Raw genomic sequence first — 25,876 nt, 5'->3', positions numbered from 1 at the left:
GATCAATCACCAGAGATATATCATAAAGAGTTAATGAACTTTCTCTGATCCTTTTAATTAAACTCCTTAATGACTAAATGAACTGCTGGCCAACAGTTGAACAGGGTCTCATTACACGGCCAGGAAGTTACAGTGACAATGATCACGTACAGCGTATCTCTTTATGTTGAAATGAATGTGATGCTGGTAACAAAGCACTCATTCATCTGTGGCCAATAGATCAGAACTTTCTCCACTGCGCCTCCCAAACAATCTGTGTGTGTTTTCCTGCATACGCCCGTTTTTTTTAAATTTTCTTTCATGAGAAGAATTTGTGCCCAGGCTTTGTCTGACTGTTTATTTTTGAACCGTGCTAATCATATTACCATCCCACATGCTTAAGCCACCCTACACAATTTTACCCTAGCTTTATATTGTTTTTAATTTAATGTATTTAAGCTGCACGTTTTAGAAGAAAAAAAAATGCACCCTAGATGAAGAGTGACAACACTTTTATCAACAGCCTGTGTGGAGCTCAAGCCCCATTTTGACACGTATTCTCCGCGGAGGAGAAGACAGCAATGCGTGCGTGCGTGTGTGTGCGTGTGTGTGTGTTTGCAGATGTGCGTGTGCCATTTCAATATGTGTTTATGCCCGTGTTTGAAGAAGGGGAGGCATTCCAGGGGACTAATGTTGATGTTGCTGCTGGTAGACCAAGCAAAACAGACACTCACACACAACACCACCCCAGAGCCTCCTCCTCCTCCTCCTTCTCCTCTGTGTGGCGTGGCAATCATTAAAATGATTTATTTAACTATTGGCCCAAGGCTGAAAGATTAGTGTGACAGGCCTATTTTATAATTCATTCCCCCACCGCCAGGGGAAGTGCAATTCAGGCAGATGACACACATAGAGAGAGAGCTTGGAGCCTCCTAGCTTCTCCACAGATCAGGGGTAAAAAAAAAAAAGGGAAAAAGAAGCTGCCGACGGATGCACATCCCTCTCTCTCTACAGATTAAATGGAGGACGTCTAGTCTGGAGTAGAGGGAGAGCTGAATGGAAAGGGGGCATTTATTTATCTCCAAATCCATATCAACCACCAACAGATAGACGCAGGGGCTGAGGCTGAGGCAACGGCTGAGACTATGTTTGGGTGGGGGTGCAAACTGGGTGTTGTCTGTTTGTGTGTGTGTGTGTGTGTGTGTGTGTGTGTGTGTGTGTGTGTGTGTGTGTGTGTGTGTGTGTGTGTGTGTGTGTGTGTGTGTGTGTGTGTGTGTGTGTGTGTGTGTGTTTGAGTGTGTGTTTGCCCGGAAACACACAGCCAAGCCCGTGGGAGCATATTCAGCACTATAGGGGTGCACACCAACACAGAAGACACTTTTTTCTGACCCGGGATGTCCAAACAGGGGGCGTGGCATGGGGAGGGGGGGGGGGGGGGGGGGGGTCACAGTAGGGTACAGCCACAGGGGGGTTGAGAGAACGAGAGATGGGATTCCTGGAACGAGTTCAAAATATCTATTCTTGTCATTCTATATGGATTTGACAGTTTTGATCTGGCAGCTGCGAGGTATGGCTTTGCGAGAGAGAGAGGAAGAAAGATTCACTGAAAACCAAACCAATGCACCCTCCGATTAGACAAAAATAAGGTGGAGGAGAGTGCAGGTGTTGAGAGCAGTGGATAAGTGGGACTTTCACCATGGGCTAATCGCATCTGTTTATCGCACTTTAAAAAGACTAGAGTTCCTAAAACGGTTTCCAGCCAGCAGTGAAGTGCGATATTGTGATAGTGTGACGTGTGATTAAACCAATAAACCAATAAACCAATAATTGTAATAATTGAGTAAACCAATTTGCTGGAAGAAGCAACAAAAGACAACAAAAAAAAAGTGTGCGCTTGAATGTCTGTGGCAGAAACACATCCGATGTTTTCTTACTCTAAAACAGCCATTTCTCTCTCTCTCTCTCGCTCTCTCTCTCTCTCTCCATTTCTCTCTCTCACTGTCGACACATGTCCTGTTTCATGTGCACACTGAGGCATTTCTACACCATCAAGGCCTTAAACCACAAACAACCAGATCCATCCAATTAGCAAAGCAAAGGTCAGGACTAATCGATGACTTTTGCAAAGGGGAAAAAGAGGAAGGGCCTATGGGTACAAGGAGGGAGCAGCTGTCTGACTATAGTAATAGAATCAGAATCTGCATTAAAGATTTGTAATTCCAAATTTCTGATTTCTATTCCTACGTCCTTTATTCGAAACACCAACGGGGATGGATGAGCGGGAATGAATACTAGGAGAGGTAAAATTGACTGGCCGTGATGTAATGTTTCATTACCTTCGTAACTGGAGGGAACGTCTATCAAAGAAGGAGCGAATTGAATTCAGTTAAAACTGTGAGCCATTAATAACCAGTCTTTACACATGTGGGAGGAGTTTTCATTTCCTTGAGAGGGAATGATTGATTGACTAGACGAGGAGGTGTGTCTGAAGTTAAAGAGTGAGGGGAGATGAAATGCAGCTCCTGTCTATTATTTGATTGCCTCTGCGGTACATGTGGGATACTTACCGTTGAGCGCCACAAAGGTGTCTGGAAGAAAGAAGAAAAGAAACCAAAGGGGAAACGTGTTATTGCTTGCCGTAAAGAGAGCTCACGCTTTAACGTGATCAAAAGCCATGACTTTTAAAGTAATGCGGAATCGACTGGCTGCTTCATCCTCTCCTAACTTTTAATCAGAGATATAGGGCTTCCACGGCTAATGAAGGTTCAACGCCATGGCTCCCCTTGACTAAACATGCTGATGAAATTGCAGGAAGAAATGCGCCACCTTCATTTACTCTTGAGTAAACAGTGGAACTTGAGAGGAAATGGACTAAGATGAGGGATTTGATGTCAAATTGTTTTGAAGTTTCTCTTGCAAGACGAGCAGCCCAGTAGAATATCAACACATTTGACGAATTTAAACAGTTATTCTTGACTCGAAAAACATCAAATATATGTGCCATTATATGTATTGCATAGTAAAAGGCGAGGCCTTTCAAGGCTTCTGCGGCTGACTGGATTGAGAGCCCTGTCTTGTTTATGTGCCTTTCTAAATGAACCCTGTGACTGCCCACAAGTCAAACCCCTTCGCTGTGTGGCAAGGATGAATGTTTGTGTTGTGTTTTTAATTTGCAAGAAGGAGCCCAGTCTTTGCCCAAGTGGACACAACACTCTTTTGACCAGGGGAGCAGAGAAACAGCGGGGGGGATGAGAGCCGACAGGGACAGATGGATAGATGAGGCAGAAAGACAGGATTGTGAGGGAGGAACAGACGGGGAAGAAAAAAAGGTGACAGCAGAGAAGAAGGAAGCGAAGACAGAGTTCACAGAGAAGAGGGAGGGATGGTGGTGGTGCTGGTGGGGGGTATTGAATAGAGGAGGAAAGATAAGAGTGAAGAAGGCTTGCTTACTTTGGCAGTCTCCCAGGCCATCTGTGTTACCATGCTCCACGTCCTGCTCAAAGGCTGATCTGTGGGGAACAGAGACATCATGGTCAGCAGAGGAAAACAGGCCAGGCCATGCAGCCTCGCCACACCTAACAAAGTCACAAAGCAGTAGGAAAAGCTGCTACAAAACACGCCCCCCTAAACACAGCTTACCCTATGGCTACACAGTGTAGGCTGCAGAAACCCCTATATTGGAACAAAATCAAAGGACACATAGCAGGAGCCTTGGAGGCCTAAAATCAGTGGTTATGAAGAATGCTGGCAGGCTAGTAAATCCATAGCTAGCACATGACCCATTGCCAGTAGTTTTGCTACAAATAGACAGATATATTGATGGTAGTAAAAACTGTTATCTCATGTTGCATAGCTTCGAAGGAATAGTTCAACATTTTGGAAAATACTGATTTATCTTCCTTGCCGAGTTAGATAAGAGAAGATACAGCCAACAGCCAGTTAGCAGCTAGCACGAAGGCTCTGTCTAAAGTGAACAGAATCTGCCTACCAGAGACTCCATATCAACATAATTAACGTGATAGTTTGTTTGTTCTGTCTAAAGAAAAATAAAATAAAAAAGCAATTTAGAAAACAACAATTTGTCATTTTACGAGGGGTTATCTGCTGGACTATTACTTGGCTGTGTGCAGTTGCTGGGCAACCAGCCAAGACACTAGAGAGTTGGTATTCCCGGCCAAGAAATGGTCAGGCACAAACCCCCCTATTAAAAAACATAAAAAAATATATAACATATTCATTTGTGACTTTTAGTGTTGCTTGTAGGCAGATTTCTTAACCATTGGATAGAGCCAGTAGGCTAGTTGCTCCCTCTCCTTACAGTTTACAGTCTTTGCTTATGCTAAGCTAAGCTAACGTGCTTGCTGAAACAACTTCACTTTGTTCACTCCCCTCTCCTGTTTGTCAGTATCATCTAGGTTCAGTAGAGATATGTGGCTGTAGGCCCAATCACATGCGCCAAGGCAGGGCAGCGAGGCGTAACGATGCTTACGGGCCATCATATGACACAGAGGGAAAGAGGGAGACAGCGGGGCACAGACAGATTTTGGAAGATATTTTTTGATGCAATCTGCACCGAGACCTGTTTTCTTCCTGAAAGACCACCAAGAAGGCAGTGCGAAGATCTGTGAAACAGAGCGGACCTACTGTCAACCAGGATCACAGTCACGCATGACAGCTTTTCACAGTCCGCAGATCCCCCCGTGCCAAACCTCCTCCTCCTCTTGTCCACCCGCCTCTCATATTCCTCACCCTACACTGGTCACAATTATAGCATGAAGAGTGACTTTCCAAAACAGCATCACCCGGCTCTTAGTGTGAATATGATGAAGAGGAAAAGTAAAGGAGATTTCCGGACGATTCCTGCTGTTCTGTTGCCAATATGTAAAGTATGTTGAGAATGAAATGTCATGCCTTAAGGTGAATAAAAAGAAGAGGAGGAGGAAGAAGAAGAAAACACACTTCATTAATCCCCTAGGGTAAATTGAATTGTTTCACTCTGTTGTTATTTAGAATTTCATCCAGTTTGATAGAAGCTTAATTGGGACGGAGATGGCCAATTTGATCCTCTTGATAATCAATTTCCCTTCAAAAGAAAACACGATAACAGCCACATAAACAACAACAGCGGCATCCTCTTTTCATATCTGGGGGTATACGTTTAATCTGCTGATAACTGATTCGCTTATCACACTCGGTCATAATCACAAAGCAGACGCAGAGTTGCACAATTAAACCTGTCCAAGCACATACGCCGTCCAAGAACCCGATTTCCCCTAACAGTATCCACACGTTGCCTCGCCCCGGCCATGAAATGTTGTTTGGCTTCATGGACAAGAAACAAAAACACTGGCAACCATGTGATCGTGGTTTCCATGGTAGATATTAATAACCTTATATGGTGGGTGAGACTGTGTTGAGACACAGATTACACGGCTTAAATCCCATCGGTCTCGAGATGAATTAACAATGAGTAGTCACACTACCGATGCAGCGTCTGGCCCCTACTTGGCACATGTGAAAGTGAATGAACCATAATGTGAACCCGCAGTCAAAGGGCGGTCGAGGTCCCATAGCGGCTTCATTCTAACAACAGGAGTGCAGTGTGTTCGAGTTTGACACTATAGAGACGGTTCAACTCAAGGTTAAGATCCAACTGCAACTGTGTAATGCATTTTTAAATCAAATTCAAACTGTATGGAACATAACTGGAGGCAGCCACGGGCCACATGTTATATTGTGTTGCCATCAGATATGATTAATGTGAAAGAGGTGTGGTGGGTCTTGGTTGCTGAAATGGAGGTTCAGGCATAATAGCATTAAGTATTCATATCAGAAGTAAATGGCCGTCCAGGGACATATATATATACTGTACATATAGTGTAAAGTAAGCTAAGGTTTAATCAAAGTCACTGATGTATTTTGAATTGATGAAGTGGATTTGATTTAAAAAGGAATACCTGCAATAAAGTCATACTTTAGTACTCAGGGTTTCACCAGTTAATAACCCTGTATTCAAGACCCCACCCTGTATCCAGAGAAATACCAGGGGTCAATGGACGTGACATATGGCTTACATTATAAACAAATTATGAATAATATGCTGATGTGTTTTCAGTGAAACACACTCATGTACCGTGTTTACATAATAACAACCATACAGAATCATATGCATGATCAGGGGGTGACTGTGGACCATATTGCAGGAGAGCAGAGTGCAAGCTGTAGGCCTACATAGACATTAGGTATGAGAGGCATTACTCCACACAGGAAAGCTGGCACGTTAGTAATGAGGCCAGATGGATATGGAAAGGAGGGGAGGCATGCAGGAGAGAAAGAATATGTCAGAGGAAAGATAGAAAAAAGAAAGATGGATAAAAATAGATGAACAGACTGGGATAGGCATACGCAGGTATTTTAACGAGGAAACGAAAAAGTAAGAATGGGAGAATGATGTTGAAAAAAAGTCACATCTTTGCAGGTAACTTCTCGAATGAACAGTTTTTATTTCACGACAAAATGCCTCTGAGTCTCCCCTCCCTCATTTATAATAATAATCCCATCATTCCATCCCTCCTTCTGTCAAGCCTAGAAAAAAGCTCACCGCGGCCTAACACATCCCATCGGGCCTAATCCCACCACCACCTAGAAATGTTGTACAGTAAAGGAGCAAGGTCATCTGCCCTCTTAATGCCTCCGTGTCAGCTCCTGCTCCAAAGTGGAAACTCAATCAGAACAGTCCACTGCAGCTTTACGGAATAATAATAGGACGGGGCTGCGTGTGTTTTTCTTGGCGGAAGAGTTTTGTGTATACATGTGGGTACGTGTGCCTTTGCTGTTGTATTGGCACGCCCGACCAATCATTTTGCAGCAGGGGGATCAAATTCATTCAGCGTCAAATAGCCAGTGGAGAACTGGTCCTTTTGTTATGACTTCATCTGTAAAATGTTTTTTTCCCACCACAAGACTCCATCTGCTGTTTGTTCAGAAAGCATAATCTGGTTCTGTGTCATAACTACAGCCACAAATTATAGCTATACCGCGACCATCAAGTGTTCCCCAGCCCTGCATACCCAACCCCGAAGCCCGGGGCAAACAACACTTTCCTTCCATTTATCCTGCCAGTAGCCCTTTCAGCTGGAGGAAATTGCCTCCATTAAATTAAAAAGATGACAGACACGACAAATAGAGAGGGTAATCCTACAAGGCTTGACAAAGAGGGTTGGGAAAAAATAGATTAATGTTGCTCATCAATGGTCCTAAACCTAGAAACCACAGAGTCTCCTGGATAATTTAATGATAAATGTTGTAAACACGACCAGAAAAATTATGCTTTTCTGTTAGTTTTATATGGAGGATGGCTCATAGTTCTACTATGTACCCCTGCTATGGATAAGAGGCTCACCAGAGCTGTATTAGGAACAAAATGGTTGCATTTAATCCAGAGTCTGACATGAACTGGTTTAAATGTATTATCAGGTTTCAATGTGTAATGTTTAGTGTAGCAGCAAAACAGCATACCTTGAGCCCATTGCATTGGGATTGCTACTCACCTATCATTGTTTTTGGAGAAAATAAATGAAGGACTTATACTTCTGGTACATTAAAAACACAAGTAATTCTTGCTGCTTCAAAGTTTTTTTTACTAATCAGGAAGTAGGAAAAGAACATGTGTTACAAGTAACATTGACAACAGGCTTTGCCCTGTTCAAATGTTCCAGTTAGGCAGGAAAGTGTGACCGTGAGACCGCATGTACAATACCAGGTCCCCAAAATCAAAGCAGTTCCTAAATGCCACAGCCATCCATCCATCGTATTATCGACACCTGTGTTTGTGCGACGGTGACATGTGAAAATGTCATTGTCCGTAAAGAAAAGCCTGTTGTGATCTTGTTTACTGAACACATTTCTTAACATCACTTACTTGGTGTTGCCAACCACCTGTCTGCAGGCTCCCTCTGACACCCAACCACAGTACGGATCTCTGGAGGCTATACAAGACCTGTAAGTGACATAAACATACCATCAGCTCCTCATCATTTTATATACTGCAGTACGTCGGAGCGAATCGAAACCATTTGGCTGTTTGTGAATAAATACATGACCATCAAATGTGCAAGCATGAAACTTACTTCTTGCATCTGCCGTGTCTTTCACAGCGAGACAGCGGCACTTTAACCACACAGGAGGTGAAGGCGACCCACAGAGCGTGACTCTTGCTGTCTATCTGTATGCCGACGATGCGCTTGTCCTCAACACCGTCTACACTGCACCTAGAGGGGAGAGAGAAGGAGGCAGACAAGAGGACAACACATGGATTACTGTGTCTTTTCTTTCAGCTGATCAGGCTATTCAGGGACAACAACAAAAACAAGTTGGAGAGAAAGAGATGGTAAGAGGCAGAAAAGGGAGATTTAACAGCTCATTTGAAGAGATAAAAAGAGGAAGATTAATAGAGAGACAAACTGCGAGGTCAGGGAAGAGCAGAGATAATGCTGGCCTGGAGAACATGGGGGTCAGGAGCAGAGTGGGAGATAAAGGGAGTTACAGAAAAGAGGGGTGATACAGATACAACGGATAAACAGACAGATGGGCACTGTGAGCAGTGAGCAGTCGGCAATAACACCGCACTTAACTGTAAAATCCACTAACATTAACTCCCCCTCCTACTCCACCATTCTTCCATTCCTCCATCCATGCTAGTCTTTTCTTTGTCTACCCGGGGCCCCCATAGGAGGACGCTCATAATCCCTGTGGGCGTGTCAAGCTTTCTATCCCTTCCCTCCAATCCATTTTCTCTCCCCATCCCCGCCATCCAGCTCGGGGGGAATTTAATCTCTCCTTCGCAGTGCTCCGGTCTCCGCATTAACGCTCTCAATTAGGGCTTAGAGTCCATCTACACTGGGTAATGCATGGCAGTCCGGTTTGCGCTGATTTAGCCAACCAGTCAGCCAGCCAGGCAGGCAGGCAGGGAAGCAGGCGGGAAAAGTCGCTTACTGTACATACGCCCACTTAAGCCAGATGGCCAGCAGCCGACGAATGCTCGGCCCCTGCCATAGAGACGGAGAAGAGGCAAACAAGAAGATGCTAGGGCTAACTAGAGGGAGGAGGAGGCAATAAGGAGTCACGGCGAGGGTAGAGGGCCTGCCCTTCGTTCCCCTCCATACGGCTCGTCACATGGCCACACCATGCTCCATAAAAAACAGTGGCAACCTTGAAAGCCCTCCTGTCAAGTCCCCACTCCTCTTCCCTTCCTCTTCTTCTCTGCGCTTCTCTCCACCACTCCTCTGTGGTGTTCTCCTCTGTGCTACCATTCCTTCCCCTTTCATCCATTAACCCTCAACTAAATATTTGCTTTGGCAGGGTCATAACTGTGGCTGATTTTTCCTCATTCCCTTCTACTCAAAATACAAAACAATGCTTGACTCGCTCACCCCTACCATGCCCAGCTCACACACTCTCATGAACACACACTCTCACATGCACATACACACTCTCATATCCATACATGCACCAACGGCCGCGTAATATATTAGTGAGAGATCCCAGGCCGGCTCTGAAGACAAACACAGACGTCGGCGTGCGAGTGTGTTTCCTTTAATCAGTCACCGTTTCAGAGGAGCTGGGGCTCCGCTGTGGTTGAGAACCACATCGCTACGTTACCAAGAGCCTCAGGGTCTATGTCTTTAATTTAGTAGCTGTGGTTGGGCAGAGTGTAACCTGATAAAACTCTTTTAAATGATAGAGTAGCCATCTGGCTGGCTGGCTTCACTGTATAGCTTGGGTCGGGGGGAATTGAATGGTACTGATGGAGCTGGTGGGTTGTTGGGTTGGTGGGTTGGCTGAGTTGGGAACTGGTTGGAAACATGCAAAATTGCACACACACATATGCAGAAATGACCTTCACTTGTTTGTAGCAACTGTAGCCATGCGTTTCTCTATTTCTGTTCACATCTCACACACATGCGCATATGAGCCGAGGGCTACGTACTTGTCAGGGTTGTAGACGTTGAGCTCCTCCAGAAACAGGCTATCGTTGAGGAAGCCGTTGCTCATCTGGGCCAGGAACTTGAGGATGATGCCTTTCTCAGATCCCAGGAACACCACTGTGTGGTTCTTATTGGGACCAGCCTCATTGTCCACCACGATGCGTGTCAGGCGATACCTGGAATAAGGAGTGCCAAGTAGGATTAATCAACCAATCAATCAGTCAATGAATTAGTCAGTTTGATGACGAACACCAACTGGAAGTCAATGTAAATGTTTTGAACTCAATCCCACTACAGTGTTTTCTATTGGACCACATTCAAAATAAATCACTGTGCCTTCAAACATTCACATCAGATGTTAAAGGATAATAAGGAACAGCAGGGGAGATTACAGAGTCCTAATAATCTTGTTATTTCATTAGAAACTCAGATTGCCATAGGGCATGTCAGGTGGTTTTTATAAGAAACAATCGTAAAAAATGTTTGCCCAAGCAACAGACAACAGTTGTGAGCTCTGCTTTTTTTCTAATCAACAGCTGCTGATCACATGGTTTTGGCACAGCACCTGATGGATGTGCATGCAAATCTGTTTTCATTTCATTACCAAACACTACAATAAGCATTCAAATTAGCAAATTAGACAGCTGCCAGTCATGTTATTGTGGATCAGTGCCCTATTTTCCTTGTGGGCTTAAAAAGGAAAAATTCAGATTGATCAAATAACAAGAACAGGTTTGAAGAAAAACCTCTTCAGGCTATTTACTTGTACCATCTGATGAGATTGCATCACAGATGCCGGTGTCTATCTCTCCATTAATTTCAGGGCCAAGAAACTTACTTAAGTAAAAGTTATAAAAAAAGGTGAATATCTGCACATCAGCGTGTATTATGCAAATGCTCTTTTCCATGGTTCTTTAATTGAAGGAGATGGTATTTAAAGATTAAAGATGAGAGCTAATCAAGAAATCTAGGAAGCCTACTTTTACCCTCATTATTGGTTTATGGAGAGTTCGCTGATTGAAAATGCTGGAAAAGGTCTAAAATTTGCTTTGGTTAAGATGAATATAAATTTAACCTCACTACAAAGTGCAATGTGCACCATGAGCCCATTCAAAAAAACAAGGTCACATCCGCTTATCCCATCTCCATCCCCTTATTTGCTTTGCTTTGTCCAAGCTAAAATTACAGCAATCTGAAGGTCTAATGTGTTTTTTTGATCTATTCAAGCATAACAGGAGCTCCAAGGACTGTGTCAATGGGGTTTGATCTCAGCGAAATAATAAAATCTCAAGGACTGAGACATTCACTGTTTTTCCCATTCAGGATAATAAAAATCTCAAGAGGGGGATTCTTCAGAGTGTTCTTCCCTCCCACCCCCCGTCAAATGGATTCATTGTGCTCAGCCAGCTGAGGTCTGTGCCACAGCACAGCCAGTCTCAAGACAGAAAAGCTTTTTCAAATTTGCAGCAACAAAAGCTCTTGCTGGATATCGGGGTGTCCTCTCCGGGGTGTAACAAGTATCAAATCCTATTATGGATTTTGTTTCCAGTTGACTTCAGCTCGAGAATAGTATTCCACATCACGGCAGATATCATAAAAGGCCCACCCCTCTTCCACCTCATATGCCTTCATGATGCTTTTCTGAGCTTACATAATGCTTTTAACTAATGCCTCTGACTTGCATGCAAGGGCTCTGCTCACTGCAGTGCCACTTTAAATCAAATCAAATAACCCTGATTGCAGGTTATGTAAAAGACAGATACACTGTGGTATTTATAATATGGTTGTATGATATAGTGCACTAATGAACCAAGAGAATTGTCGGGATAACTTTGAATAAAGCTCTTCATAATCCGACTAGGCCGTCACGGTATATGAGTCAGACTTCAGCAAAGGAGCAGCAAGATGTGATACGATTCAAATCATTTGAAAAACCTATGAAGACTTCTTTATGAAGCTCATCTTTAAGTGATGTTTCAACCAAAGAGGCTGGTACAGCTTCTGGCAAGCAATGCTAACCTTAAATCTTGAGCAGCTGCAATTCAATCAGAGCCAGGTTCAAATAAAATCAAATAAAAAGTATTGGCTGAATGTGTGTAGTGTAGCTTAAAGGCAGACAGACCTTTATGATCAAATGACATGAGCCACAGTGCACTGGCTTTTGGGAAATGTGCACAACTTCAGAAACTCAGGAGCAAAGCCAAAGGCAGAAGAAAATTAAAAAATAAAAGTTTGTACTCCAGGATGCTCTATTTGAAATATTACCAGAGAATTTACACGGGCAATTTGCAAAAATAAAAAAAGGCCACACATACTGTATCTGAAATCGTCTCCTTAATAAGTGTATACGTGAAACCTCTCTTTGCATAAAGACTTCACATATAACAAACGAGTTTCACGTTTCAAGTTGTTTACTCTGTCTTCATCACATCGCTACACGGCCACTCTGAGAGAGAGACAGTATAGTGTGGATCAGTGTCTCCTTCACTGCAGTGAAAATAGGTCAAAGCGGCTGGTTGGTGCTGGAGTACTTGTGTGTTTTTAATGAGCCTGACTCTCGGAGCAGCACTTCACATAATTATTGTCCTGGGCTAAAGAGGCTCATAGAGGCTCTGATGACAACGGCCCTTTTTGGGAGTGTGTGTGTGTAGTACTTACCGGACCATGGTCTTGAGGAACCAGGGCCTGTTAGCAATGGAGGGCACGGCCTCATCCATCAGAGGATGCATCTTGATGAAGTTGAGTGTGTCGTCGGGGAACTCATTGGAAACCTTGTACCTCTCCATGGACTGAGTGCCTGCACAGTTGCCAGGTCTGCAAAATGGAGAGGAGGGATGAAGGGAGAGAAAAATAGGAAAGTGAGTAGAAGGAGGAAAAAGCACAAAATAAATAGCCTCTGCAGGGACTGTATAGGGGGAATGAGCAATGTTTCAGTCCAGAGCCCCGATAGAACACAGAAAGTTCTACTTCCCTAAAATCAATGAGAGTGCAGCCTCAAATAACTAGACTCTCACTTTAAACAGGCTTTGGTCCGAGCAGACGACACATAGATGTCTTCCTTTCTCTGGGCTGGAGTTAAAGCACACAGAGACATTCTATCTATCTGAGCCTTTTACAGGGAGTTTGGTGAGCTGCTTGTAAAAGAGAAGCTGCTTTTGATAGCATATCCCCTTTGCAGGCATCTCACCTCTGAGAGCTTGTAAAACCATCTTTACTGCGTGGTCTTTGATACCCTGCCACACCACGTAATCCCCACCAGGTCCCAGAAATATTAGCCAGCCAGGACACTGAATGTCTGACACTGTCAACATGTCAGCAACAAAAGCTGTCAAATGCATACTCATCTTCTATTGAACATTTTCCTTCATACATTTATAATTAGTTTTTTAGCCAAATAAAGATAATTAAATAATGAAGAACAATCCATCAGTCATTCTGTGGAGTCATAGGTCCACTTTATTATGTGTATGAAGGTAAGGGACATTCCAAAGAAAAATGTAGTCTGATTTTACTTTGAAAATGAGTGGCCAGCAAATGGATATTGTTGAATTAAGGGCTGTCCTTTCAGAACTTTTTGTCACATCAAAAAATAAAAATGAAGCAGTAAATTATTCTTCGTTGTAGCTACATTTACGCGGGCAGACATATGGAGGGAGGAACGGAAAACAGGCCTCTCTTAATTTAAAAACCTGTAAATGATTCAGTACGAGAGTGTAACACATGGAGGACAGTCTGCTGCGGGTTCAGACCTAGGCGGCATTGTTACAACTCTCCGTCTGTTTGCCTGCAGATAAAGTGTCTGAACGCACCAGAGGATGCAAATGAAATCAATCACATCAATCACTACGAGAAAAACAACGGCGCGTAAATCTGATCTTTTCCAACATGTGACCTTGTTGAACATAAACAAGTAATTGCGTGCTAATTAGGAAAACTCAACACATGCACACTCTTCTAAACAATGCATCAACAGTATACAGTGCAGGCTCTTGATATCTGTGAGGAACCGCCTCCTCAGCCACATACACACACACAGACACACACACATTGGGTTCCAACAATTATGGTGAGCCAAGATTTTTCTAGTAAATCTTTTTTTCTTCTTCTGGAGGATAGGAGAGCAGCTCTTAGCGCGCTAATTAGCAAGCAATAGATGGGAGATTGATCAGGCTGGTGCATTTGCGGAATTAGCCAGCCATCTGTAAAATGATCTCATGCTTCATTTGGTGATACTGAGCGCTTCTTTGATGCAGCTGTGTGTGTAGGGGGAGAGGTGAGATAAAGGGTTGGGGGGGGGGGGGTGCAACAGTAAAAGGAGGGTTGTATCTGTGTGAATGTGTGAGTGCAATCAATGTGTGGTTGTGACGCAACATGATATAGGATGTGTAATCCTGTACTAAAATACAAAACGGGGAGGAATCGTAAAGTGATGCAACGCCAGGCATAAATGTGGTGATATTAAAACATCATAATTCAACAAGTCTTATGCATGGATGGGAGGGGGCCATATATTGTATCTATGTGTGTAGGTGCATGTGTGTGTGTGTGAGTGTGAGTGTGTATGGGAGAGGGAGAGGAGTGAGAAGAAAGAGAGACTGTGTGGCTTAATGCACTGTATGTGTTTTAAACTGTCTTTGCGTGTGTGTGTGTGTGTGTGTGTGTGTGTGTGTGTGTGTGTGTGTGTGTGTGTGTGTGTGTGTGTGTGTGTGTGTGTGTGTGTGTGTGTGTGTGTGTGTGTGTGTGTGTGTGTGTGTGCATGCTGTGGTTAATTAACAGTTGTTGTACCTTGGCTTGGGAACCTTCTCTTCAGGAAAAGGGGTCCAGGTGGAGTCTTGGGATTTCTGCTCTTTGAAACGCCCTGTGAACGTGTTGGCCACCTCCTCCATGTCATAGGCGCACACTGCTGAGCCTGGAATACTGCCAAGACACACAAGCACAACAAAATAACTCATAAACAATCCATTTACACTGAACATATTACAAAAAAACACCTTGCCAAATCTAGACTATGACAGAAACATGGATTTACGGCCCCCTTTCAGAGGGGTTAATTCCCTCTAGGGTGGCTCATTTGAGCTGTTTCATGTTTACAATAGTTGATACAAGTTTGCCATGTCAAGATGTCAAGTTTTCTGTATCCACAATTCCTTCACTTATACAAAAAAACATATGCACTAGGAGAGTAAAACAAATACATTTCCTCCATTTATTTTTATGTAAATAAGTAATGATTGTATTCCAGTAGCAATCACTCCTATGCCTGTATTGATAGTGTCAATCCTATTATATGAGCGCATATACTGTATAGAGTTGCTGAAAATAGTAGTCTATGAGTTACTGTGTCTGTGCCTGCCAAGGATCATGGAGACATGCATTCTCTAACCCTTCCTCTCCAATAAGAGTTGGTTTCCACAAAAGCCTAAAGTTCATCACAGGGCCACTTGTTAGGAGAGAAATATGGACAATAGATTATCTCCTCAGTGCCATTCATTTAAGGGGAAAAACCTTGTGCTAGCTGTGGTGCCACAGTCTTCTTTCCGTCTGCGTGGAATCAATGCATAGCAGAACGCTGATTCAATTTTCCATTTTTAAAGGCATCTGCTCTCTGAAATTAGAATTTGAAACTAGCAATTCATCACCAGATCATCTTTTTAAAGAGAAATCCCTTGCAGCTGGCTGAATTTTATAGCTGTTGCATCATGGGTTGAGCTCATGTAGACATCGGGGAGACGGAATACACAAGGGCAGTATTATAGAGCGCAAGGTCAGAGGGCTGTCGATTCTTGCTCCATGCTTAGCTATTCAATTACAGTAATTACCCTCCGTATTGGGTATGTACACAAAATTAGACAGTCATATGTCTGTTCATATCGAGATGCTAACAAGGCAGATCGATGGTGAGCCAGCTAGCCAGTTAGCAAGTGATTTGGTCGGGCAGCAACCGAGCCAGACATGGAGTCAGACAATGAAAGGACACAAACCCTGAGCTCTGTCTACAGGCTGAATGTGCTCCTTCTAATTCCTCCCCCTGACTGTGAAATGGGGAATTAATGCTGGGATCAGAACCGGCTCTTATAGAACATTTTAAGAGGCACCGCTTCGTTGGGTTTTAATGTCCATTAACCATGCTCAATTGCATTGTCACAAGCAATTGTCTTATCGGCTAAAAAGCAGCCATAAAATGGAAAATTACAATATGTGCAAGCTATCAGCCAAGCCTCTATGGCTTTGTGGTAATTTTCAATTTAGATAACAACTCCCCCCTGCCTATGAATATGAAAGCAGCTTTGAAAAATTGTGGAGAGGAAAAATCAGATTCAAAATGTGCATGTCAAAAGGGCACCACCACTGTTTTGGCAGAAGATGTAAATGTTGACCCAGTATAGTCTCTGGACTCACACTTGGCAGCAGAGGTGCAACTCAGACTCGTTAATAACATTAGCAAAGGTCAGACTGTCATCATTTGATGAATTGAAGGCGTTTTTTTAAAAGTAACTCAAAGCAAGAAAGATAATCGGTTTAATAAATGTTAAGTGCTTTACAGTTGTTTAGACAGAAATTACCTCAAGGGACAAGAAGATAGCTGAATTAAATGACCTCAACAAATCTTTTTTCTATCTGTTGCTAACCTCAAACCTCTTTCTGGTTTCAATAGCAGTTGCTTCTTCAATGCCCTATAGCTTTCTATTCATCAGGGTACCTGTTGTAAGGCGTGGAGAAGGTTGCCATCACTACGTCCCTCCCGTTGATGTGGATGACATCTGTCACAGCCTGCAGGATGTTAAAGTAGAAGTGGGAGTCACCAGGGATGGAGCAGTTCAGACGAGACTTGAGGAACGAGGTCCACTGCTTCTCCAGAACACGGGGCGAGCCTCCTCGGTCGTTCTTACAAACCCTGGCCACCCGAGGAAACACCACCTGGCCAAGACACACACAGTTAATACATTACATTTAAATAGCCCGGGTCTTAACGTCAGGACACTTCAGTCACATATCACATCTGCAGTATCAGTCTCTTGCACTTAAGCGTTTAGCAGTCCACCAAAAGAGTACCACAGCAATTTAGGATTGCATTCCTATACCAATGTGTGACTCATGATACATAGCAGCTATTGTAGCATCAAGCCACAAGCTTGGTTGGTTTAGCAATTTGGTGATGTATATTGTTCACACTTTTTCATCTTTGAAAAAATGAGGTCATAATTTTTTTTGCATATTTTTGCTGTTTGTTATGAGTTGTAAGCAACCCATAATGTACCATGAATTTTTTTTTATTCTGTTTTTTTTACACATGCTTTACCCTGAAAATTCTATTTTGCATATAAGCTTTTTGCACACTTGAGCATGTTTTCTGTGTATACAAGATTGAAAAAACCACTGCTGCTTTTGACTGCTGTTTCAAAAGCCAAGAATGAACTTTGAACAGTGGACAAGTTTTGAATTTGATTCCCCGCAGAGTAACACTTTGATTTGGTTCCCAGCAGAGCACAGAACAGTCCCTGTTTGCCCATTCGAACAAAATAATCTTTGGGAAACACCACAGTGTATTAATCCAACCAACGTTTCGTCACTTCATAGCAAATTAAAGACACAAAAGAGAAAACCGGTGTGTTTGATATGCTGTAAAAGAGTCAGCAACTGGCGACATAAAATTTCAAGTATATAGCTTCAAATAGGAGTCGGCGTTGTAATTACATATCTGCCGTAAGATCACAGAGCCAAGATTGTAATTAGTTGTTGTCACACTATACTTAACAGCAATAAATCTAACCCTGACCTGAAATTGCAACCTTGAGTAAACAGTGTGAATTGGAGCGAACATGCATTTAAACCAGATCTTTCTCTACACACACACACACACACACACACACACACACACACACACACACACACACATAATCACACCCTCGCCGGTGCATAGGTACGTTACAACCCAGAAATGCACAAAAGCACTGAACACACACATACTCGTTCAATTACTCTGTTAAACACACACACACACACACACACACATACACACACACAGCTACATGCACTTGTTCACTGCGATATTCTAGAACATTTAGATCACATATAACAGTACAGCTTTGCATGTTTTTTTGTCGCTAAATATGTTATGCACTGATGCTACAGCCCTACACACACGTAATACACCACACAGAAACCTCACTCAATGCTTATTTAATTCACTTGTGTAATGCAATATTTATCCCTTTGCGTTTTCTAGATATACAGTATGTACATCCGACTTTAAAATCAAAATCAAAAACTAACATAACAAGAGTTATCAATTTGCCATAAAGCACAAACGACGGCTTACACTGTCAGAGAAGGCCAATCTATTTCATAATAATGAAGAGACATCATTCACTGTATGTTGAATGGCGCTCTGCACCATCAGTTCTACCACCACACACATAATTATACTGACATTGCTTTCAAAACACCCAGCAGATTGAAAGGCCCAATCTGTATTCATGCTCTGCACAACACATGCCTGTCACTTCTAGCAGCTTCTGTATTTCTCGTTACCTCCGCTCTTGCTCTCATCTCGTCCCCTTTCCCTTCTCACTCTCTCTCTTGTGTGTTTGCCTTTCATTTATTCTTCTGAAAAAAGTACATATTGAGCGATTCATTTCCATAAGGTATTTTTCTTCTGTCCAATTAAACTTTCTCAGGGCAGGGAGCAAAGCTGAATTGAAAAATGTCTGTTACTGTCCCTGTTGTGTAAAAAGAACTGAGGAAAGCCGGTTTCTTCTTCAACCTTTTCTCTTCCACTTCCACTAATTTCTTCGAGACACTTGGGTGGAATTCCTCTTGGGAAACATTGTTACGATAGGTCTAATTGAAGCATTGCCGGACGGATTTCGGGCGTGCAACTCAAGCATTGTATTTAGACTCCAAAATGGGATCTCCAGACATCTACAGATTTTTCTCTTTAGATCTATTTTCGGTCCTGCATCCTGCCCAGTTGTTTATCTGTTGCTGAGAAATGTTTGGCCACTTTACAGCTCCTTCCAGCTATGCGATACACCCATATCCTGTTAGTTTCCTCAGGCACCTCCCAATTCTCCCGGTAAATGGGAAGTCACCTCTGATTAGGGTTTCAAACAATGGCAGAAGCACAGGACCCATGCTTACCTTTCCCATTGTGTTGTACTCCATAGCAATTTCCCGAAAGAAGAAGTAGATGAAGTCCCCATAATTCACGGCCTGGACAAAGTAGGGCTCTGTAGGAGGAAAAAAATAAAAAAATAAAAATATGAGTCAGAGACGTCTTGCCGCGACAAAATGGTTCTGACACCATATTTCACAGTAAACAGCCAGAATATATGTCATGTTATGCAGAAAGGCACCAACTGTGAGCCTTGCGTGCCTAAATCTATCATCCATCATATCAGGGAAACAATTTGCATGCAAGCAGAGAGAGAGGGATTTCTCTATTGAGTGTTGACAGTCTGGCCTCATGTTTGTTTTCCCGGGGGGCAGAGCAATTTCCTGGGTACATCAGCTCTACCAGTGCAGGTTGGCAGGATGACTGCAAACTGAGTGTGTATCATTAGCATAAGTGCTCTTGCTGTCATACCTAGATCCCTACATCGGGCCACAAAGGCACATACAAACACAAATCATAAATGACAAAAAACACACGGCGAAGCACGCAATGCATGCCGAAATATGAGTTTGTTTTCAAACTTGTCAAACACACACACACACACAAACACACACACACACACATATATATGAACTCACACATATGAACACACACACACACTCACCTTTCAGCCATTTGGAGTCGTGTTTGACAGTGCGCAGAGTCGGGCTGTCTCCAAGACTTCGATAGATTACCGCATCGATCGCCAGAAAGTCTGTTATGGTGGCCGAGTACAGCTTGCCACCTGGAGAGGATACACAGAGACGGAAAGAGCAATCAGAGAAAGAAAGAGCGAGCCGTAAGGTGTACAGCAGAGTAGGTGGAGGGTAAAGTTAAGTTTAAAGAAAAACACATGAAGTCACTCAGAAATTGCACCACTGCTCTCTGTGGATACGAAAACATGTTTCAGAGGGGTCAGACCTAGCTGGAAAATGACTGCAAACCAAGGAAAGACTCTCTGATGCACAACAAACAGGCTGTACACACACTAAAACATGGTGCACATTTGTAATTGCTCACTTTCACAAACACACTTCAAAAGACTGGAGCCCTGCATCCCCCCCCTCCCCACACACACGCACGCACGCACACACACACACACACACACACACACACACACACACACACACACACACACACACACTTTCAGAGTACCCGAGGGAAAAACCCACAGTCGCACACGTGCACGCAAGTACACACACACACACGCATCATCACGAACACCATCCACCACCAGCATGACCTCAGCCTGCCTTGGCTATAACCACAGTGGAAACTCAAACTACATAATTGAAAGGATAGCAGTCGGAGGAGCCCTCTTGATTACTCAGTGCTTCCAGCTCCTTCCAAGCAGCTCTGCTACACATTAAATGGTCAAGCTAAGGCATTTAGTCTCCTCCTCTGCTTTTTAACAGGCGGGGACAGCTCATCAATACTGCTATAAATCGTCTCACAGCAAATATGAATGAGAACTGAATGTCTTCAGCAGCCTGCGGGGTCGGTCAGTTGCAGCAAAAGAATCGCACCTCGCCAACGGAAAGCTGACTCATCCCGTTTTTGACTTGATTTTTTAATCGTATGCATTTTGAAAGAAAGTGACGTAGAGATAAAGAGGACGACAGAAGAGGTCAATAAAACCAAGAGAGAGAGGGATGATTTACTGAATGTGGCCTCGACCTCGACAATTTGCTCTACAGTGCATTTAACACAGTTTGGCTTTGGTTCTTGACATGTCGTCAAAGTGTACCATTAAAATAAACCACAGGGTATTAGGAACAATATTAAATACAACCCGCAACCGATGCCCTCGCTCATTCATATGGATTCAACTTTCCCGTCTAGCTTAAACATGTGCCAACGTTTAAAAAAGGGCATATAGGAGAACGTTACTGTGAATGTGTTTGACTCATGGCAGTCATTGAGTTGTCGTAGTATCACCCATCTATTTTTCATCTAATGGAATTCTCTCATTTTAAGCCAGTGGAGAGATCTAAAGATTAAACATTGCAGTGATGATAAACAGAAATGCAGATTGAAGTTGTTTGTTGGATTGACATTTACAGATGCTTTTAATCTTACCAGCAAAGAGGGCCACATTGGCGTGTTTGGCGTCGTACGGGCAGCGTGCCATCCCACTAATCTCTTCCCCCAGGGCCTCCAGGGTGTCCATCTATAGAGTCACAACAAATGAGGTGAAAAGTCAAACGAGGGTCAAAACAATGGACTGGAAATACAACTAGGACAGCAAATGTTGGTTTCCCAGTAGGAGGTTAAGAGATCTGGAAGAGGAAAACACATTTTTTTTTACTGAAATGTCAAATCAGTGACAACCCGAATGCACATCAACTGAAAAAAAAAACACTTTGAGAGTGGGGGACTTTGAAATGGTGAAAATGAAATGGTCCCACAAGGTCGTGGTAACCAGCCCAGAAGAAGTGTGTCCGGCTGACTCTGACCTAAACCAATGTCCCGTGGTGGATGCCACTCCGGTGTCCTACTGAGAGCTGTCAGAGTAGCCCAATGTGGTAGCATTTGGGAAGCTGTCATGGAGGGAGATTACTAAAAAAAATAAACGGACATTTTCCGAAGCAGCCTTTTTCACAGTATGGGTGGATGTGGTTTTGCTTCCCCCTGCCATCCTTTTATCCTTCTGTTAAGGAAGGGTTTTAACAACCCTCAAGATGGATCTTTAACCCATTTACTGCGCTTGTTTCCCCTGGCCTGATTTCTGAAGTCTTTCGTCTGTTATGAAGAGGAAATAAACGGGCAGAGAGAAAAATTGGGTGAGCACATTGCCCTGAGCAAGGAACGTGAGAATTTTTTACTAAACCACACTAGTTTTTAAATAGCTCATCATACGGTAGTCATTATTTTATATGTCGAAGCCTCAACTTTGCCTCATGCTAAGAGCGTTGCCTTGGGAAAGACGTATTCCCTAAATTGCTGTATTTCAGAAGAGATCCTAGTTTTTGTTCTGCTTCAAAACAATGTAAGAGTGGTCTTTTCTTAGCACTGGGTGTGTAGTTTAACCACACTTAGAGCTAATTTTGTCATTCAGTCACTCAGTACTCCCATTTCCATGAGCTATTTTAAAGCTTTATCCATTGTTTAGGAGGCACTGCTGGTCTAGTTTTGGGGCTTAGTGGGATGCTCTCTGTAAATTGGAATTCAGACAAGAGTTTCTTGTTTTGTGCCCAGTGTGGTGGTTGCAGTGCGATTGGCAGGGCATGGTGGAGGATCAGATGTGGGTGAAAGATCGCTATCATCCCACCATGGGTTGGCTTGTCTTCCCCCAGCACGCCTTAGGACACTCTCTTACCCTGGCTAAATACCAGAGAAACACACACACACACACTGAAGAAAAACAAGCCATACTCCACTGGCCAGAGGCTGAGGTCAGGGAAGATTACTGAACATACTGTTTGCCTTCCACAATATATACTCGTTTTTCTTCCCCTATCTCGCTTTCTATCTTTCCCGTCCATGACTTCTTCACTCCCTCACTTTCTCCCCTCTCTCTCTCTCTCTCTCCCTCCCTCTCTCTCCCTCTCTCTCCCTCTCTCTCCCTCCCTCTCTCTCTCTCTCTCTCTCTCTCTCTCTCTCTCTCTCTCTCTCTCTCTCTCTCTCTCTCTCTCTCTCTCTCTCTCTCTCTCTCAACAAAGAGGAGCACAGCTTGCCAAGGCTGCAAACTGCTTGCGCCGCCATTTCTGGTCTCTAAACAGGTCATTTTGTTTTTCTATTCCTGTCCCCGGCGGAAGCGGTTATCATCTGCCCACTAAAAAGGTCACACACACGCTACGGCACAATGCTGGAAAAGCCTGCCAGAGAACTCGTTGTTGATTTGGCAGAGAAAATTACAAGTGACCTTTTACAACAAACACAGAAACACCACAACCACCACCACCAGCACATTTCTCCATTTCTCATTCCACTTGAGTTTCTTGAGAAATTAATAGTAGGACATTATATCCAGGTTTGAAAACACATATTGTTATCAGACAGTGGCAGAATGTAATTATAGATCTGGCTGAGTTAATCATATGGGCAGGGCCGGATCTAGGCATAGGCATTCTAGGCACGTGCCTAGGGCCCATTTCCACTAGGGGGCCCAGTGAGAAGGATTTAAAAAAAAAAAAAAAAAAAAATGTTTTTTTTTTTTTTTTTTTTTATATATATTAACATCATATTATGCAAATGTAAGTTATCATACAAAAAAAGGAATACAATGTTTTGGTCTGGATAGTTAATAGCCTAATAATTGAATCAGTTCATCCGAGGTTAACTTATCACTCGGTATTGAGTTTATTTTAAAACATTGGAAATGGGGCTGCCCTCAGTTTCCCATGCACTGTGTACAGTCTATAGCCTATTTCAGCCTCATCTGTGGTGCACCAGATTCATGCATTTCACTTTAAAAAGGTAAACAAATCTCCCGGGGGGGCATACCCCCGGACCCCCCTAGGAGAGTCAGGATCTCGGCTGGCTACTATTTTCACTAAACTGGACATTGGAGGCACTAGCAATGAACTGGGTGTGTGAATGACATTTAACAATAGTCAATAATTTGGCCACGATAACATTAGAGAGGGGGCCCTAATCAAATTCGGGTTAGGGCCCCATGAAGGCTTGGGCCGGCTCTGCTCCCCGGTTATTATTTTAGCCGTCAAACCAGAGTGTTTCTGTGCGGCGGCTCACACCGGCGATGTCTCAGTGTGAATTTCGCCGTTGCCCACCACAGAGTTCCACGCCAGGTTTCACCAGGTGAATCGCTGCTTCGCTCGCGCAAGGCTTTTGTGTTTAGATCAGGCTTGCACAAGTGTTTTAACTTTATGCTGAATAAAGCATTGCACTGCACTGTTTTTCATCCAGTTTGAAAAATTGCTCCCACACTGGACTCTGCACGCACCTTACAGAAGTGCTCCTGCAGTGCGCTCACGAACAGACGTGAAGTCGCATACACGGTTACGTTTCTCTTTACTCCCGTTTACAAACGCGCAACTCTTAAACAAATGAATTAGCATAATACTCTTGTGGCAGTTCAAATGTATGTAGTTTTTTCACTAAATCGTGAAGTATCCGTTTGGAGGGGGCCCGAAAAAATTCGGTATGCCTAGTGTAATCTTTCCTCTTAATCCGGGCCTGCATATGGGACGTGAGTATAGCTGAAGGTCAGGTGCGTCCACTGTATCAGAGGGTCTGGACGTATGGAGCGACGGGGCAAACCCGGTTAAGCTTGAAACGTCAGCAGCTTCTGTGTCAGCTATACCGACCACTCCCCCCTCCTCTCTGACACATCACAAACACACACACTCACATTTCTCTCACGCCACAGCGACTAACCCCCGCCCGCCCCCTTCACTCCCCTCTGTTGACTTCACCCATGCAGTGACCTCTGTCTACTCTGGGCTTGGCTGGCTGTCACTGATCTACTCCCGCCGTTTGAACAGGGGAAAGACACTCCCAGTCCAGGCCGCAGATATACATAGAGCTCCTGTCAAGTTGGCAGCATGTGTGGAAAAAAAAAAACAAGCCAAGCCAAGAGTGCTCACTTGCTCCTGTTAGCCTTGTCCACAGCGATATCCATTATTTTAAAAAACGTGCAACACCAATCCATAAAACTGCCACGCCGAACCACATTTTGAAACATTACCATAAAGAAATTTGATGTGGAAACAATCAGATTGATTTCTTTTTACCTTTGTTTACCAGGCAAACCTGCAAACCTTATTATGCTGTCAACTCCCGCATAGCTGCAAAAAAGGAAGGAGTGCTTTTGCTTTGAAGAAACACAATTCAAAGTAATGGGAGGGGAGCGGTAGAGCTGTCAAACTTCGTCAGCGCCGCCGTAACGTTGCACTCGTTCTCGTAGGGAGCCGTTGTAGCTCAGCAGCTGAATGTACAGTAACCTTGGCCCGGAGTGCAGTGTATCTAAATAGATGAATGAATTAGTGCAGCAGCTCATTGGTGTTTTCCATAGGCTATATGCTAATTAATTAGACAAACACAATGTAGATCCAAAATGTGCCCATTAGGAGTGTTCTAATTGGTTCAGCATCAGCTTCAATACTAGAGGTGCAGGTGTCCAATGTCCCACTACTGAACTGTTTGCTTGGAACTGTTCCCTTGTTTTTTATTATAGAGTAAGAACAGTACAGTGGATAATTGCCTAAAGGCGTGACCTTGTGCAAATCTGATGTCTGTGATGACAGCAGTTTACCTGGTACCTGGTGTTCCCACCTCCCCCACACACACACACACTTCGTTTTACATGATCCATATTTCCCCCTGCACAACCTTGTCTATCTATAAAGGGTCGGTTGCAAAGGATCACACCTGGACCAGAAGCGGTTGTGTTAACCAAACAAGGACACATCTCCCTGGGAGATTAATAGTCATGGCCCATTTCTCTGGATCCTGTCTCTAGGCCCTGAGAGGACCAAGCCTTTCCCTGATCAACCTTTTACACTGTAACAGCCAGGAAACTGGAGCCCTTGCAGCTGGAGCAAGAAATATGTTATTTTAACCAACAGAGGAAGAACCCCATTTATCTAAACCTTCAACTTCTACAATGATGGATCTTTTGGAGCTTGAATGGTGAACAACGTTTCTATGACAATCATTTGGTTAACTATACTATACAGTTATTAATTAATGACCTTTAAATGTGGAGTAATTTAGTCAGGAGACTGCTTGTTGTCAAGATAACCTTTTGTCAAAATCAGTGAATATCTCCTCACAAACCGATACTGTTCGTACT

General features: G+C 43.5%; 1 protein-coding gene across 1 annotated transcript in view; it reads right to left on the bottom strand.

The window, feature by feature from the left end:
• The window catches only part of sema6a (sema domain, transmembrane domain (TM), and cytoplasmic domain, (semaphorin) 6A), a gene marked incomplete at its 3' end in the record, with an annotated part of 106,168 nt that overhangs the window by 12,758 nt on the left and 67,534 nt on the right, over nucleotides 1-25,876 (bottom strand). The window contains exons 7-18 of the mRNA XM_080044018.1: nucleotides 21,199-21,289; nucleotides 19,745-19,864; nucleotides 19,107-19,195; nucleotides 16,666-16,883; nucleotides 14,751-14,882; nucleotides 12,624-12,779; nucleotides 9,968-10,141; nucleotides 8,109-8,249; nucleotides 7,901-7,978; nucleotides 3,430-3,488; nucleotides 2,547-2,567; nucleotides 2,316-2,336 (exon numbers count right to left, since the gene is read on the bottom strand). Of these exons, the coding sequence (XP_079900144.1) occupies nucleotides 2,316-2,336; nucleotides 2,547-2,567; nucleotides 3,430-3,488; nucleotides 7,901-7,978; nucleotides 8,109-8,249; nucleotides 9,968-10,141; nucleotides 12,624-12,779; nucleotides 14,751-14,882; nucleotides 16,666-16,883; nucleotides 19,107-19,195; nucleotides 19,745-19,864; nucleotides 21,199-21,289 (1,300 nt within the window). The remainder of the gene's footprint in view (nucleotides 1-2,315; nucleotides 2,337-2,546; nucleotides 2,568-3,429; nucleotides 3,489-7,900; nucleotides 7,979-8,108; nucleotides 8,250-9,967; nucleotides 10,142-12,623; nucleotides 12,780-14,750; nucleotides 14,883-16,665; nucleotides 16,884-19,106; nucleotides 19,196-19,744; nucleotides 19,865-21,198; nucleotides 21,290-25,876) is intronic.

The sequence above is a fragment of the Ammodytes marinus genome, assembly GCF_949987685.1.
Source record: "Ammodytes marinus genome assembly, chromosome: 2".
Classification (NCBI taxonomy): domain Eukaryota; kingdom Metazoa; phylum Chordata; class Actinopteri; order Uranoscopiformes; family Ammodytidae; genus Ammodytes; species Ammodytes marinus.
The sequence above is the reverse complement of the archived record's forward strand: the minus strand, read 5'-3'. Positions and strand labels throughout refer to the sequence as shown.